General features: G+C 56.5%; 5 protein-coding genes and 1 non-coding gene across 6 annotated transcripts; 2 read left to right on the forward strand and 4 right to left on the reverse strand.

Annotated features, from left to right (window-relative positions):
- Positions 1–16: 16 nt before the first annotated feature.
- Positions 17–2,428, reverse strand: BRO1 (bck1-like resistance to osmotic shock; the record flags this gene model as incomplete). The annotated part of the gene is made up of 1 exon (XM_056207323.1): positions 17–2,428. One exon carries the CDS (start codon positions 2,426–2,428, stop codon positions 17–19), a length of 2,412 nt encoding a protein of 803 aa, XP_056063298.1.
- A 108-nt stretch (positions 2,429–2,536) lies between these two features.
- MVES1_002495 (uncharacterized protein) lies at positions 2,537–4,714 on the forward strand (the record flags this gene model as incomplete). Its single annotated transcript, XM_056207324.1, has 1 exon — positions 2,537–4,714. One exon carries the CDS (start codon positions 2,537–2,539, stop codon positions 4,712–4,714), a length of 2,178 nt encoding a protein of 725 aa, XP_056063299.1.
- An 83-nt stretch (positions 4,715–4,797) lies between these two features.
- MVES1_002496 (uncharacterized protein) lies at positions 4,798–5,467 on the reverse strand (the record flags this gene model as incomplete). The annotated part of the gene is made up of 2 exons (XM_056207325.1): positions 4,798–5,403; positions 5,432–5,467. The coding sequence occupies 2 exons, from the start codon at positions 5,465–5,467 to the stop codon at positions 4,798–4,800; spliced, it is 642 nt and encodes a 213-aa protein (XP_056063300.1).
- Positions 5,468–5,605: 138 nt separating this feature from the next.
- Positions 5,606–8,701, forward strand: MVES1_002497 (uncharacterized protein; the record flags this gene model as incomplete). Its single annotated transcript, XM_056207326.1, has 2 exons — positions 5,606–5,678; positions 5,838–8,701. The coding sequence occupies 2 exons, from the start codon at positions 5,606–5,608 to the stop codon at positions 8,699–8,701; spliced, it is 2,937 nt and encodes a 978-aa protein (XP_056063301.1).
- Positions 8,702–8,759: 58 nt separating this feature from the next.
- On the reverse strand, positions 8,760–8,864 carry MVES1_002498. The gene has a single exon. It is a non-coding gene; the product is annotated as a tRNA-Met (tRNA).
- A 101-nt stretch (positions 8,865–8,965) lies between these two features.
- Positions 8,966–12,354, reverse strand: BBC1 (assembly of actin patch protein; the record flags this gene model as incomplete). Its single annotated transcript, XM_056207327.1, has 3 exons — positions 8,966–9,291; positions 9,321–9,593; positions 9,831–12,354. The coding sequence occupies 3 exons, from the start codon at positions 12,352–12,354 to the stop codon at positions 8,966–8,968; spliced, it is 3,123 nt and encodes a 1,040-aa protein (XP_056063302.1).
- Between the last annotated feature and the right edge of the window lie 212 nt (positions 12,355–12,566).

The following is a 12,566-nucleotide window of genomic DNA, read 5'->3' on the forward strand; positions in this document are numbered from 1 at the left end:
CATGTGGCGCTATACACTATACAAGCGGAGGACGCGGCGGCTTTGGCGACGCTGCACGCTTCAGCGGGGGCGCTGCAGGCTCCGACAAGCGCAGCGCGTGCAAATCGTCGGCTAGCGACGTTGCCGGTGCATACGACAGCTGCGACACCAGCGCTTCGCGCTCGATGCGCCGCTGTGTCAGCAAATCCATGACTTCTTGGCACGTTTGCTGTGCAATTGTTTCGAGATCGTTGTAGAACTGAACTGCGTTGCCGAGCACATCGCAGAGCTCCGTGTGGGACTCGTACGCACGCACAAGACGCGCCGATACAAGAGCGTGTGCTTCGGCGCACGCCTTGTCCTGCTCGCGAATGGACAAGGTCCCTGGGTGCGCAGCCAATGCATCGAGCATAGTGCGCAGAGTGTGCACGTCGTGTTTCTGCGCCGCGGCGCTTTCCCTCAGCTGCTGCTGCAGCGGCGTGAACTTGGCAAGTTCCGCGGCAAACACCTGCGGCTCGATGTTTTGCACGCGGCGGTTCAGGAGGAGCACATGCGAGATATCGTCGCTGCGCACACGCGTCTTGAGCTCGGCCAGCATTGCGTCGCGCTTCGCAGGCAAACTCTGGAGCGCATTCCATTTTTCCTGCGCTTCAAGGTAGAGCGCGCGCGCTTCTTCTTCGCTGGGATCCTGTCCCGGCTCCCAGTCCAGGAGGTTCGCTTCCTTGACGCGACTTGCATTGCGCGCCGCGTTTTGCACTGCGTCGCGCACCGCGTCGCGCACCGCTTCCGGTCCACGCTGCAAGAGAAGCGTGTCGTGGCGCACCGATGCCCACAAGGACGCAAGGTTCGCATCGCTGGTGCGCGCTTTTTCCAGCGCCGCGCGGCTCTGCAGCAAGTCGTTTCGCAAGGTGCGTGCAGCGCTCATTGTCGGCTCCTGTGTCCAGCGATGGCCATGCTGCGCTCGTTGGTGCTCGCATGCACGCGCATCTTCTTCGAGTGCTGCCAGTGCGTCGTCGATGCGCTGTGCTGCACGCCAAGGCCGCTGGATCTCGGCAAGACGCTTGTCGATCCCTGCAGCGCTTTGGGCGTACTTGTCGTGAGTAGATTGCATGCGCTCGGCGTGCTCGAGCAGCGATGCACTCGGCGCATACGTGCGCGCGGCATCTGCACCCTGCAGCGCACCGTAGCGTGTTAGTGCGCCAGGAAGTCTTAGTGCGTCGAGCGACGCAGCCAACGTGCCGTTGGCTGTTTCTATGTGCTCCGCCTCGCCACGCACCAATTTTGCCTGCTCTTCCGAGTACACACTCGCGCTTTCGTGTACGCTGAGCGGCACAAGCGCCAGAAATACTTCCGGGCCAAGTATTCTCTGCACATCGGGATGCATAAACGTATCGCGGATGGAAATAGCGCCCGTGACTGTTGTCTTGTCCACCGGCGCTAATGCACTCTCTGGCGGTAGAAGACTGTGGTATACCAGGTCATTATCACGCTCCATGGCGCGCATTGTATCCTCACACGCCGCAAGCAGCGATTTGGACGCCCCTGTCACAGCAGCAAGAGCATCGCCCGGCACGGTGGAAGACAGTTTCGAGGAAAAGTAGCTGGGACTTACGTGGGCGGCGCGCTGCGCCGCGTCTTTGACACAGCGCACGGCTAGGCGCAGCCGCGTCAATGCCACGCCGTGCTCGTCCCCCGCATCGTCCGCTTGTGCACGGTAATAGTGTGTCATCGCGGCAAAATACTTGCTCTTGAATGCAACCAAGACGCGCCACAACGACGGGATGGAAGCAAACGTGCTCGTGTCCTGCCATTCTTCCGCAAGCGTTGCATACACAGACTCAATGTGGCTCGCGAGTTTCGCAATCAATGCAATTCCCTTTCCATCCTGCATGCTCTTTTCCAGAAATACTTCCGAGGCTTGCACGAGCAGCAGCGTTTGCAATGTCTTGATCATGCTGCCGCCCATATCGTCGCTTGGCGCGTGCAAAAAGTTGGAGTGAATGTAGTCTAGCAGACCAGCAGCTTGTCGCATGCCCGTATAGCAGCGTTTCAAGCCTTCGCCCCCGTCTTTACGGTCGAATGTGGCGGAGACGGCTGCGATGCGCGCGGCACAGTTGAAAATGACACTTGCTTTTTCGTAAGCAAGCGCCTGCTGGGTTACCTGCTTCCCCGAAAATGCATCCGACCAGGTGAGCGGCACGCGCAGCTCCTGGAAACGCAGCTCGATCATCTCGAGCATGTGGAACCATTTAAACAGGAGATCGCGGCCGGTTGCGTCGCTGCTCGCCGTGCGAGTCGCATCGAGACGCGCCTCCTGCACCGACCGCAAGTCATTTTCAAACGAGTTTGGATCCTGCTCATACACCGTGCGAATCAGCGCACCGATTGGCTTCGCCAGCTCAACTTCGCGCGTCTCTTTTAGCGGCAGCGCAAGCAGCGGCAATTGCATGGTGGCCAATGCGAGACGCAAACCGGTCCCCCGCGGCGATATGCCACGTGATATTCCTTGTGGCAATGCGCCCAAGCGTGTTGCTTCCTGACGCCGCCAGCTCATTTCATGGGATCGGCCCAATCTCGAAGCGCGCGTGAGCACCGTCGCGCGCGCGATGAACAGCAAGAGCCTGTAGAAGCAGAGACACGTACAGGGTTGCGCCGCGGCCGTGACGATGCGCCGAATTCGCCGACACAGAGTGACTTGGAATCATCTCGGCGCCGCCGCCGGCTGAGCTTGGGACGCGTGCTGGGCGTACATGGAAACGAGCGGGGAGAAGCGCCTACAGGGAGCACCTCTTTCCGTGCGCCCATTCCACGCGCTGTGCCCATTGGGAGCCGGGTCCAGTCGGGATGGGGCCGAAGCGGAGCGTATGTGCGTGCTGCAACGCAGCCGCCGGAGCAGGACATGGCACAGACAGACGATACGACGCACGTTTCGCAAAGCGAGGTGCCTGAAACTAGCTTGGATCCTTTACATGCCGAGCGACGAGAAACGATCCAGATGATCGAGCGCGTGCTTGGCCGTCGGATCGAGCCGATACTTCCCCCAAATGCACAGCCGCGCGAGCGTTCGATCTCGCTGCCGGACACGGGGCAGGACATGCTGCCCGAAACAGAAGCGCCATCTTCCCCGCATCCTCGCCTTAATTCGCGCTCACTCCGAGGCACATTTCCCCATTTCGAGCAAATGGGTCCCCGACGTGTGCGTCGCCCGAGCAATCTCGGGCAAAATGCGCCTTTCCGCTCGTCTTCTGCACTTGGTACGCTGCTGTCAGAAGTCATCGGCGCGTCGCGTGCTGCGCGTCATGGTGCAGCAGGCGCGCCGCTTTCTGGCACTTCGGTCATTGTGCAAGGTGCGCTTGTTGCGCGAACGACCCCAAGTGCTGGTGCAAGCACAGAGCAAACGTCCCACGAAGCACAAACGGATCCTGTGGCGAATTCCGATGCCACTCAAGCAGCACCGGGTACACAGGGCATGCCCGGCGTCAACTCGCCACCCCACGTCGCATCGCTGGAAGAGCAAGCCGAGATGCTGGGCCGGATCATTCGCATTGCCACTGCGGCAACAGCAGCGTCATTGGTAAACAATACGTCACCGCCGCCGGAAGCGGCGCAGGAAGCGCCCCCTAACAACAGTGGGCTTCGCTCGGAGCTGCTTGGGCGGCTTGTTTCGTTTTCCAATCGCGTGCGCTCGACGTTCAACAGCCAAGAGGCACGGAATGAACCGCAATTTGCAGAGGAACAGGCGCAGCAGCCGTCCGAGACAGAGGCCATGTCGACGATTTCTCGCCTTATGCGCGAGGCCCTGCGAACGACGATTCCTTCCGACCGCTCTTCGACGCCCCCTGAAACGATGCCTGCCGAGCCTCTGCTGCGCGCTTCCATCCTAGATATGCTCGAGCATGCGCGACAGGGACAAGCGCTCACCGAGGGCGATCCCGGCACGTTTGAGCGGTTTTTGCACGACCTGATTGTGGACCTCAACGCGGCAGTCCCTTGCATTAATCACGACGCGGTCCCGGGCACGGACGAGCCAACGGAGCCGCGTGAAGACGAAACAGGGGCCGAAGCGAGCACTAGGATCCGCCGCGAAGGCGATTTGAGCTGCGGCCAGCTTTCCTTCTTCCGCCTCCATCGTTTCGATCCAGCCGTGGGCTCGCCGCTGATCCCTTGTGTTTTAGTGGGTGTGCGGAGCTTGCGTGCGGATGAGCGGCTTGTTGGAAGCGATGACCCCATGCTCGGCCGTCCCGCACAGCCTTCGGCGCCTGGAAACGATACCAATGCCGCTTCCCCTGACGCGGGCAACACACATACCATGCAGGCGAATGCGGGCACCTCTCGCTTTGTCCTGTTTGTCAGCGGCGGTCGCTACCAGGAAGACCATCCATTGCTGACATCCCAGCCGCGCGATGCCGGGCGTGATTTGATGTTTATGATGGAGCTGCTTGGGACGATGGCGGCCATGAGTGCCAAGCCACGGACCGCAACGGCGAGCGATATTGCTCGCAGTGGCTTAGCGCGTGTCCGGGCGAATGAGCTTGCGGCATTGCGCGACGAGGGAAAAGTAACAGAAAATACCAGTGAAAAATGCCTTGTGTGTTTGGAGGATTGGGAGGCGGAAGACGACTGCCGTATACTGTCCTGCCAGCACGTCTTCCATGCAGAATGTGTGGATAAATGGCTCGAGGAAAGCTCCAATTCATGCCCGCTGTGTCGTAGTCAAGCGGTAGCTATGCAGTAGTGACGTAGAAGTACTACATTGTGAAACTGCACATGCCGCATCCTATCAACGTATTGTATACATGGCATAGACTACAGGCAACATCACTGTACCGGCAGCTCTTCCACGGGGTACAGATCGTACATTTCCACCAGCATGCGAAACCGCGCGTATAGGCTCGAGGTCGCCTCGGCTTCGGCAAATAGCTCGCCGTGGTGCAGCTGGATATGCAGAAAAATTCTCGCCAGCTGCTTGCTCATGGAATAAAATAGACGCACACTTTCGTGCGGGACGTATGCGCCACCCGGAAAATGCTGCGGCGAACAAAGCTGCGCGGTGATCGTGTCGAGCGAATGCAGTATGTACTCCATCGCCGTACATGGCCGCGAGTCGCCGTGCGATGGGCACAGGTATACATCGGCGCCAACGTGCATCGCTTCGCAAGTGTCTTGGTGGGCGCCTTTGCCGCATTCCGACTGCAGCCTCACAATCCACGGAACATTCATATCCTGCACCAGGCAGACCAGCTGTCCATAGATCCATACTTCCTCGCGGAATGCCGGCGCGCCTTGCAGCGGTGGATCCGTTACAATCTGGAGAGTGTTGTGCGGATCCGTGCGCGCGCAAGCGACAATGTATTCCTGCGCGCCGTACGGCATCTTTTGTATTACGCCGAGCGGCTGATGATGCACACGGTGTGCATCTACATCCTAACGTCAGTTTCGTGCTGGAACCTACCGCCCGCGCTTCGCCACGCCTTGGCCTGCTTGCCATGGTGGATTACGACCACGTGGCTGTTGTGCGAGCGCTGCGAACCACGTCTACACTCCGCGATTATTCATCGGTGCTGGACAACGCCACCACGCGAGCGGTGCTGCGATCGAGGACTGTATTCAGGTGTAGTCTCGGGATATGGACCGTCTTGAACTAGACGGGCTCTCCACGCCGAAGCCCGTGCGGAAACGCAACCGCCAGCCGCTTAGCTGTGCACCATGTCGCGAACGCAAAATACGGTGCGATCGCGTTGTTCCATGCAGTCAATGTATACGCCGGGGCCTTGTGGACTCGTGCTACATTGAGGATCGTGGTGGGGCAAGCCCGCCAGTGCGCCCAAGGCGTGGCGGGGCGCATAAGCCGCCAATAGCGCAGTCGCACGAGGTTGCGGCAATAAAGGTGCGCCTTGCGCAGCTGGAAATGATGATGGCCGAGCACAAAATGAGCCCCGATGAAGCAGAGAATGGCGTCGCGCATAGACCGCTGAAAGCAACGAATCTTGGAATGGTCGCGGCTGATCCCGTGCGTGTTCTAAACAGAGAGCCGCGTGCGGAAGCGCTTTCAGTCACCGACACGGAAGCCGAAGATGCTGCGTTCGTTTTAGAGGGGCTGAACATGAGTAGCGCCATGCCGTTACAAGAACACCGTGGGGGCTCAGTGATGCAGCGTGCATTTGGCGAGAGAGGCGCGGCGGCCGGGGAGGAGCTGGCACGGGAAGGGTTTGTAGACCCCATGGAAGGCCCCAAGAATACCTTTTCTAAATGCCTCGAACGCGAAAACAGCACTAATGACGAAGTACAGCCGGGAGAGGACCCAGTGAATCAGGCCGATGCCGTGCTGCACAATTCCATGTTTGGGCACGACACCGGCGAAGCATGTCCAGTGCGCACAGCTTGTTTGAGCCAAGGCTTGATGAAGCCGAGCTACATGACAGAGTCGTCTCTCGGCTGGGGCTTGGGATGGGCGTTTGCCGCTGCGGAAGAGATGCGGCGTGCGGATGTAGTCAAAGGCCGGAGCTTGAACAGTGGCGATATACCCCCGGCGAACTCTGGACGGCTTACCGTATTGTGTGTGATTATGCATACACTCCCCACGTTTGAGCAAGCTTTGCACCTTCTGGATATTTTTGAGGCCCGCGTTTTACCGTTTGTACACAACATTATTCACTTTCCAACGTTCCGCAAAGAGGTGGCCACGTTTTACGCATTGGAGGACATTGTAAAGCAAGCAAATGCAGTCGACCACGTCGACACCGCTTGGCTTGGCCTTCTGCTCATGGTTTTTGTGAAGGCCTTGCGGTTCCGCTCTAACGCCGATGCGGCGAGAGAAGCTGCGCTGGGAAGGCTTACCAACCCTCGCAACATCCACATTTGGTTCAGTGCGACGATGAGCTGCTTGGTCTTGGGCGGGTTTGTCGGCTCGTCAAGCATGACGGTGCTCCAGACTATTTTGCTAATGATGTTCCAATGCACGCACACGGCAAATAATTCCACTTCTCTACTGCGAATTGCTATTGCCAACGCTCAGAGTATGGGCATGCATCGGCTGGGAGATAAGGCGAAACAAGTATCTGGAGCGTCGCCAGAGTATACTATTCGCCACGAAGTTGCCAAGCGTATTTGGTGGTCGTTGGTTATTGCCGACTGGCAGTTTTCGTTGGAATGCGTTTCCCCATCGGCCATTCATCCCAATGCATTCAACACGCCACCGCCGGGCAACTATAATGACACCGACTTGTCCGAGTCTCCCTTACCCCTTCCTTCGACTGGATTGACAGATATGTCATACACCCTGTCGACCATTGAGCTCGCCAAAGTCACGCGAGAACATGCAGACATTGTCAGCGATCTGGAGATGAAAGGGGCCACCGAGGGTACACAGCCCAAGATGACATGCGAACAGGTGTCGCGTTTAGATGAAAAATACCGCACTGTGCTGGACAGTGCACCGATCCTTACATGTACCACCAGCGAAGTAACTGAAGCGTTGGAGGTGCAACGATGGACATTGCAGCATTCCATCTTTAACAGACTGCTGAGTTTGCACCGTGCAGCGCTCAGCCATAAACGTGCACGGAATTGTTGCGTAGAGCTCGCACGGAAGGCACTCTCCATGCAAAAGGAACTCCGCTCGAGGAGCGATTTGGGAGACAAACTTATTGTCAATGTACTACAAAGCTTCTCCGCCGCCATGCTCCTCTGCTTGGATCTCTTGTACTCTCTGCCCACGGCCATACAGCGCCAAACCATTCGGACAGAGATTACAGAGGGGTTGGACGCCATGTCGCGCGCCGCAAAGGATACAGGCTTGCAGCCGCGTGGAATTTGCATCATTGAAATTTTGCTGGAGGAGGAGGAAAAGCGGTGGACTTTGTTCCAGAAAGACCCACAGCAATTTCAGAGTTTGGACTCGGTCGGGCGGTACCGCAAGACGAACCTGCTCAACTTAGCACTTCGCGTTGCGCGCATGTCGCGTGGGAAGCAGGAAACGAAGCCGTTGCCATCGGATGAGGCCAATGGCGTGGATGTCCTCCCGATATGGAATGCAAAGCGCCAGCCTGTGTCGATTCAGTACGCAGCCCCAAGCAATGAATGGGATGCGATGCAGGACCCTGCGCTTGGCGCATTTCCTCCGCCGCAGCCGACTGTGATGGAGAAAGATTTGAATGTGCAGGAAATGGGTGGATTTACACACGATTTTGTTACGCAGGACGGCGAAGTAAACTGGCAAGCGTTAATGAACAGCAATATTTCTGCCCCAGAAAATGGGATGCCCAACTATACATTACCGCAGGTCGGAGAGCAGGATTTAGCGCTGCTGCAGCAGCTGCAGCCAAATACATCACCGAGTGCAGGTTCGGCAAGTGATCAAAACAACCTTTATCTTCCAAGCCTCAGTCACTCTAGCAGTCCAAGTGAAAACTCGAGACATCAGGGAAATTCAATGGCTGTCCATATGGATGCTGGACCGGCCGATGGATTTTGGGACTGGGTGTTGAGTCAAGGTCTTCGACCGGAGGCCCCCTTCACGGGTCAGCAAATGCCAGAGACTACAGGACAGGAAGCCTATCCTACATTGGAAGATACGATGGTTAATGACCCGCTCTCATGTACACCCCAAGTTGATATGGATTCTTTTCAGGATGCGAATACGAAAACGGGTTCATATGTTCCTGGATTGACCCCTATCGTGGCTCCGGTGCTTCCAACGCAGCACGTAAGTGCAAATTTCTAAACGTAGTCAAGTTGGTTTTGTCACGCGCAATATGTTTTGTAAATGTGGAGAAAAATAATGTCCCGTGCCAGGATCGAACTGGCGACCTCCAGATGTCACATTCGCGTCAGACGCGATCATTTTTATATGAGACCGACGTGATAACCAACTACACCAACGAGACATTCGTATTGGGGTGTAGGGTCACGATAACGTATTTGTACTTTTTTATATACGCTGTACCTTGGAGGGGACCTTGCGTTGGTAGGGGCGCACAAGTTCAAATTACTGCGTGATATTCATAATCTCGTGTCTGCTTTTACGGAGAAGCTCTTTTGTTTCTCCTGTTATACTGTGCGTCTCGTCCATAACCTCTGTTGACCCCGACGCAGAATTGTCAATCGTTGCAGGCTCGTCAGCCAGAGCGCCTGTATCCTCTTCCTCTAATGGTATGCCCATGTCATCGTCTTGGCAAATAGCATGCCAATCGTCTGCAGGCTGTAGGACTGATGGCTGCGGCATAAAAAGGCTCCGCTGTTTTTGGGCTTCCAGCTGCAGGATATAATGTTTGTCAATCGCAATACATTTCAGTTGTAGTTTTTTAATGGTCCCTGTATATCAGAACCCTGCATAAACGTACCTGCGCATGCATACACCGAAATTCGCACAGGAGTTTTCTCGATATTGGGGATGAATGTCGCTGCACCCCATACGTATCGAACGCCGTCTCGCGCGCATCGTACAATTGCGAGTCCTGATTTAGAAGAATAGAACTTGCATGTCAAAGGCCCGCCGTATGCACCGCTTGCCGCGTCGCCAAAATTGAGCTGCAACGACGTGCGCAATGCTTTGGTCAATGCATAGGAACTGACGTCCGGCGCTCGCTTCTTAAAAGGGATCTCTGTGTCATCATCTAGCGGTACTGAAGGAGGTTCAGATACAACGTGGAGAAGCAGCCATCGGTTCTGCCGTCAGACTAGAAAACGCTTACCTTGAATCGAACCATCCGCCGCTCGTGTGGTTGCGCAGAGTGGAGGTCTAAATTGTTTGCACAAAAAGGCCAATTCACGCATGTGGAACACGGTCGTGTACTAATAAAAATTCATCTATGAACGCGTTGGGCGGGGCGGAGAACGTGAAGGAGGCGCACGTATAGGTGGTGCTAATATGCCTCCATCACTATTCTCCGCAACATGTCCAAAAGTGGTAGGCTCGTCCAAAGTGCTTGTATTTGTCATGAAAGATTCACTTCCCATCTGCGCATCATCGTCAAGCGCTGGTTTCTCTTGTGCACTGGCGCCCGGCAGTGTCGGCGCTTCGCGTGTGGGTCGACGCGGCGGCCTCGCACTTGTCTCCGGTGCAATGTCTGGCACCAAAGCTGATGTGGGCGACGGATCTGTCTGTACATGCGTTTCATCCGGCACCGGTTGTGCTGAAGACGCAGCATCATTTACGTACGGCAATGAGCGCTGCGGGAGCGGAACACCCGGCAATCCGGCCATACGTTGGCCACCCATCCGTGCAATGCGTTCTGCAGTCGCTGCGCGCCGTTGCATTTCGTCTTGCTCTGCTGTGCTTTCTGCTGGTTCGGAGAAGGCCGGGCGAGGCTCATCTACAGGCGATTTCATCAGCACGTTGGTGTCTCTCACCATGGAATCGGTGGCATACGGTGATGTCACAGCAGGCGTAATAGGCACAGCATGTGCGGAAGGTTCGTGCTCTGGCTTGCCTTGTTCTTCAGACTGCAAGAGCTGCTCCAATTGGAGGCGTTGTGGAATAAAGTCGTCCTGCCCGTCCTGTCCGCCCATGTTCAATGGCGAGTGCGTTTCCAGCGGAGGCAAAGTAAACTGCTTGTCCGATTCTCTCGTATCCGTCTTGGTAAATACATGACCCTGTTCCGGGAACATGTTTACAGTAGGTGGAATTTCTGGCAAGCCCGACACAGCGTGGCTCGGCGGAGAAATCGAGGAGGGCAGTGTGGCTTGTGAGACAGGTGCAGAATCCTTCACGGACGAACGCTTTTCTAATGGTACTGCAGCATCAGAATCGCCTGGAAGTACTGGATCGGCAACATTAGTCGATTCCTGCACAGGTGCAGCGACCAAAGGCGTCACAACTCGCGTCTCTGCCGTGCTCGTCGGCTCCTCTGTGTTTCTTGCCAAGTTATCTTTGCGCACTTCTTCCGCTGTAGGCGCCGTTTGCACAGCGACATCCACAGGCACGGGCGCCTCGGGTTGATCAGAGTCATTCTGAGCACTGGGCTGCGCCTCAGGCGCCAAATCCTGCTCTCTTTCTCCAGGATCTGCCACGTCACTGGATATCTGCTGAGCCTCTTGTACTACAGCAGGTTTGGCGCGCTTCGTACGCGGCGGTGCTGCACGGCGCGGGACGGCAAGTGTGTCTGGCGCAGCCTCCTGCTCGAGTGCATGCACAGGTGCATCAGCAGCGTTGTGCAAAAGCTCTTCTGTATCTTCCTTTGGCGCTGGTTCTTGGTCGGGCTCCAGCGTATCTTGTGAAGCCTTTGCACTCTCTGCTTCGGCATTGCATCCAAACGGTCCTAAACGCTGCCCACCCAAGCGTGCCATACGCTGCAAAAGTGCTGCTTTGCGCGTGGCTTCCTCTTCCGAAACTTGCTCGTCCTCTTCTTTTGGTGCGTCAGGAATAGCATCACGACTCAATTTCCGCGGAGGCTCCGGCGCTGGGCGCTTGGTTTCCGCTTCGCCGCGCCGAAGTGCAGCCATGCGTTCCTTGAGACTTGTTTTAATGCTGCTCTGTGCATCAGACGCACTAAAGCTTGCGGTGTCTCCATGGACAACATCTGTTTGTGTAGCACCGCCAGGTACAGCTTTGGCGGTTTGTGTCGAGGCAATGTCTGTTTTTGGCATGGGCGGTTTGGCCGAACCTTCGGGCAAAGCGGGGCGCTTCCAACCGCCTGGCTTTCCCCGCGGTATGGGCGGAGGTGCCTTTTCCACAGGTTTGTCAAAAGCAGCAATGCGGTCGCGCAGAGATATGCGGCTTGGGTCGACAGGTTCCTTTGATGCGCCAGACGGCGCCAGATGTGCCTGTGCTGACTCCACCGGCGTATCTTCTTTACGCAATGAGCTTTTATGTGCCGCAGCGGTCGCGGTAGGAGCTGCTTCTTGATGCGCTTCCGCCGCTGGCGCTTCTGTTGGCACCGGTACTGCTTGAGAAGCGTCGTTTATTTCCGGCGCACTCACCTCTTGCCGGGGTTCGTTGGCTGCAGGTACACTCTCCTTCGCTAGTGTTTCCGGCTGCTCCATATATGCTACCGGTGCAGTACTTTCAGCGCCCTGCGCAGGGGACTGTTCGGGAGTAATCTCCTTGGATGGCTCGGCAGTGTCTTCTGTCGGTTTCGTCGCAGTACTTGGTTCTTCGCCAGTATCTTGCACAGCACGAGGAAAATTTTCAAATTCAGCGAGCTCTTCCGGCGTAGGATCAAGCGGAATGGTGTTCACTGCAGGAAATGTGCCTTTGCGTGAGCTGTCGAGTAGCTCGCCAATGTACCATTGGTCAGTTTGGTCTTCATCTTCCTCATCTTCCTCAGTGTTGGCCGATCCAAGTACACGGATCACAGTGTCTGTTGCAAAGCTCAGGTCTTGCGCATGCGGACTCTTGTATTTCCGAACAGATCGAACGTAGCTCGTTGTCGGCATTTCGTCGTGGTTCCGAGCCAAGCACGGGCGTTGGCCCCCGCTTCCCGATTTCCCGATCCAGAGCTGCTTCACACTTGCCCTGGGACCATGCGGTTGAGCCATGAGTTGGAGAACAAGGGGTCAGTGGCACGCGACCATTTGGCGCTCGAGCGCACGTTTTTGGCATGGATGCGCACATCGTTGAGCCTGGTAGCCATTGGCATGTATGTCAA

Source organism: Malassezia vespertilionis, chromosome 5 (assembly GCF_029542925.1).
Source record: "Malassezia vespertilionis chromosome 5, complete sequence".
Lineage (NCBI taxonomy): Eukaryota > Fungi > Basidiomycota > Malasseziomycetes > Malasseziales > Malasseziaceae > Malassezia > Malassezia vespertilionis.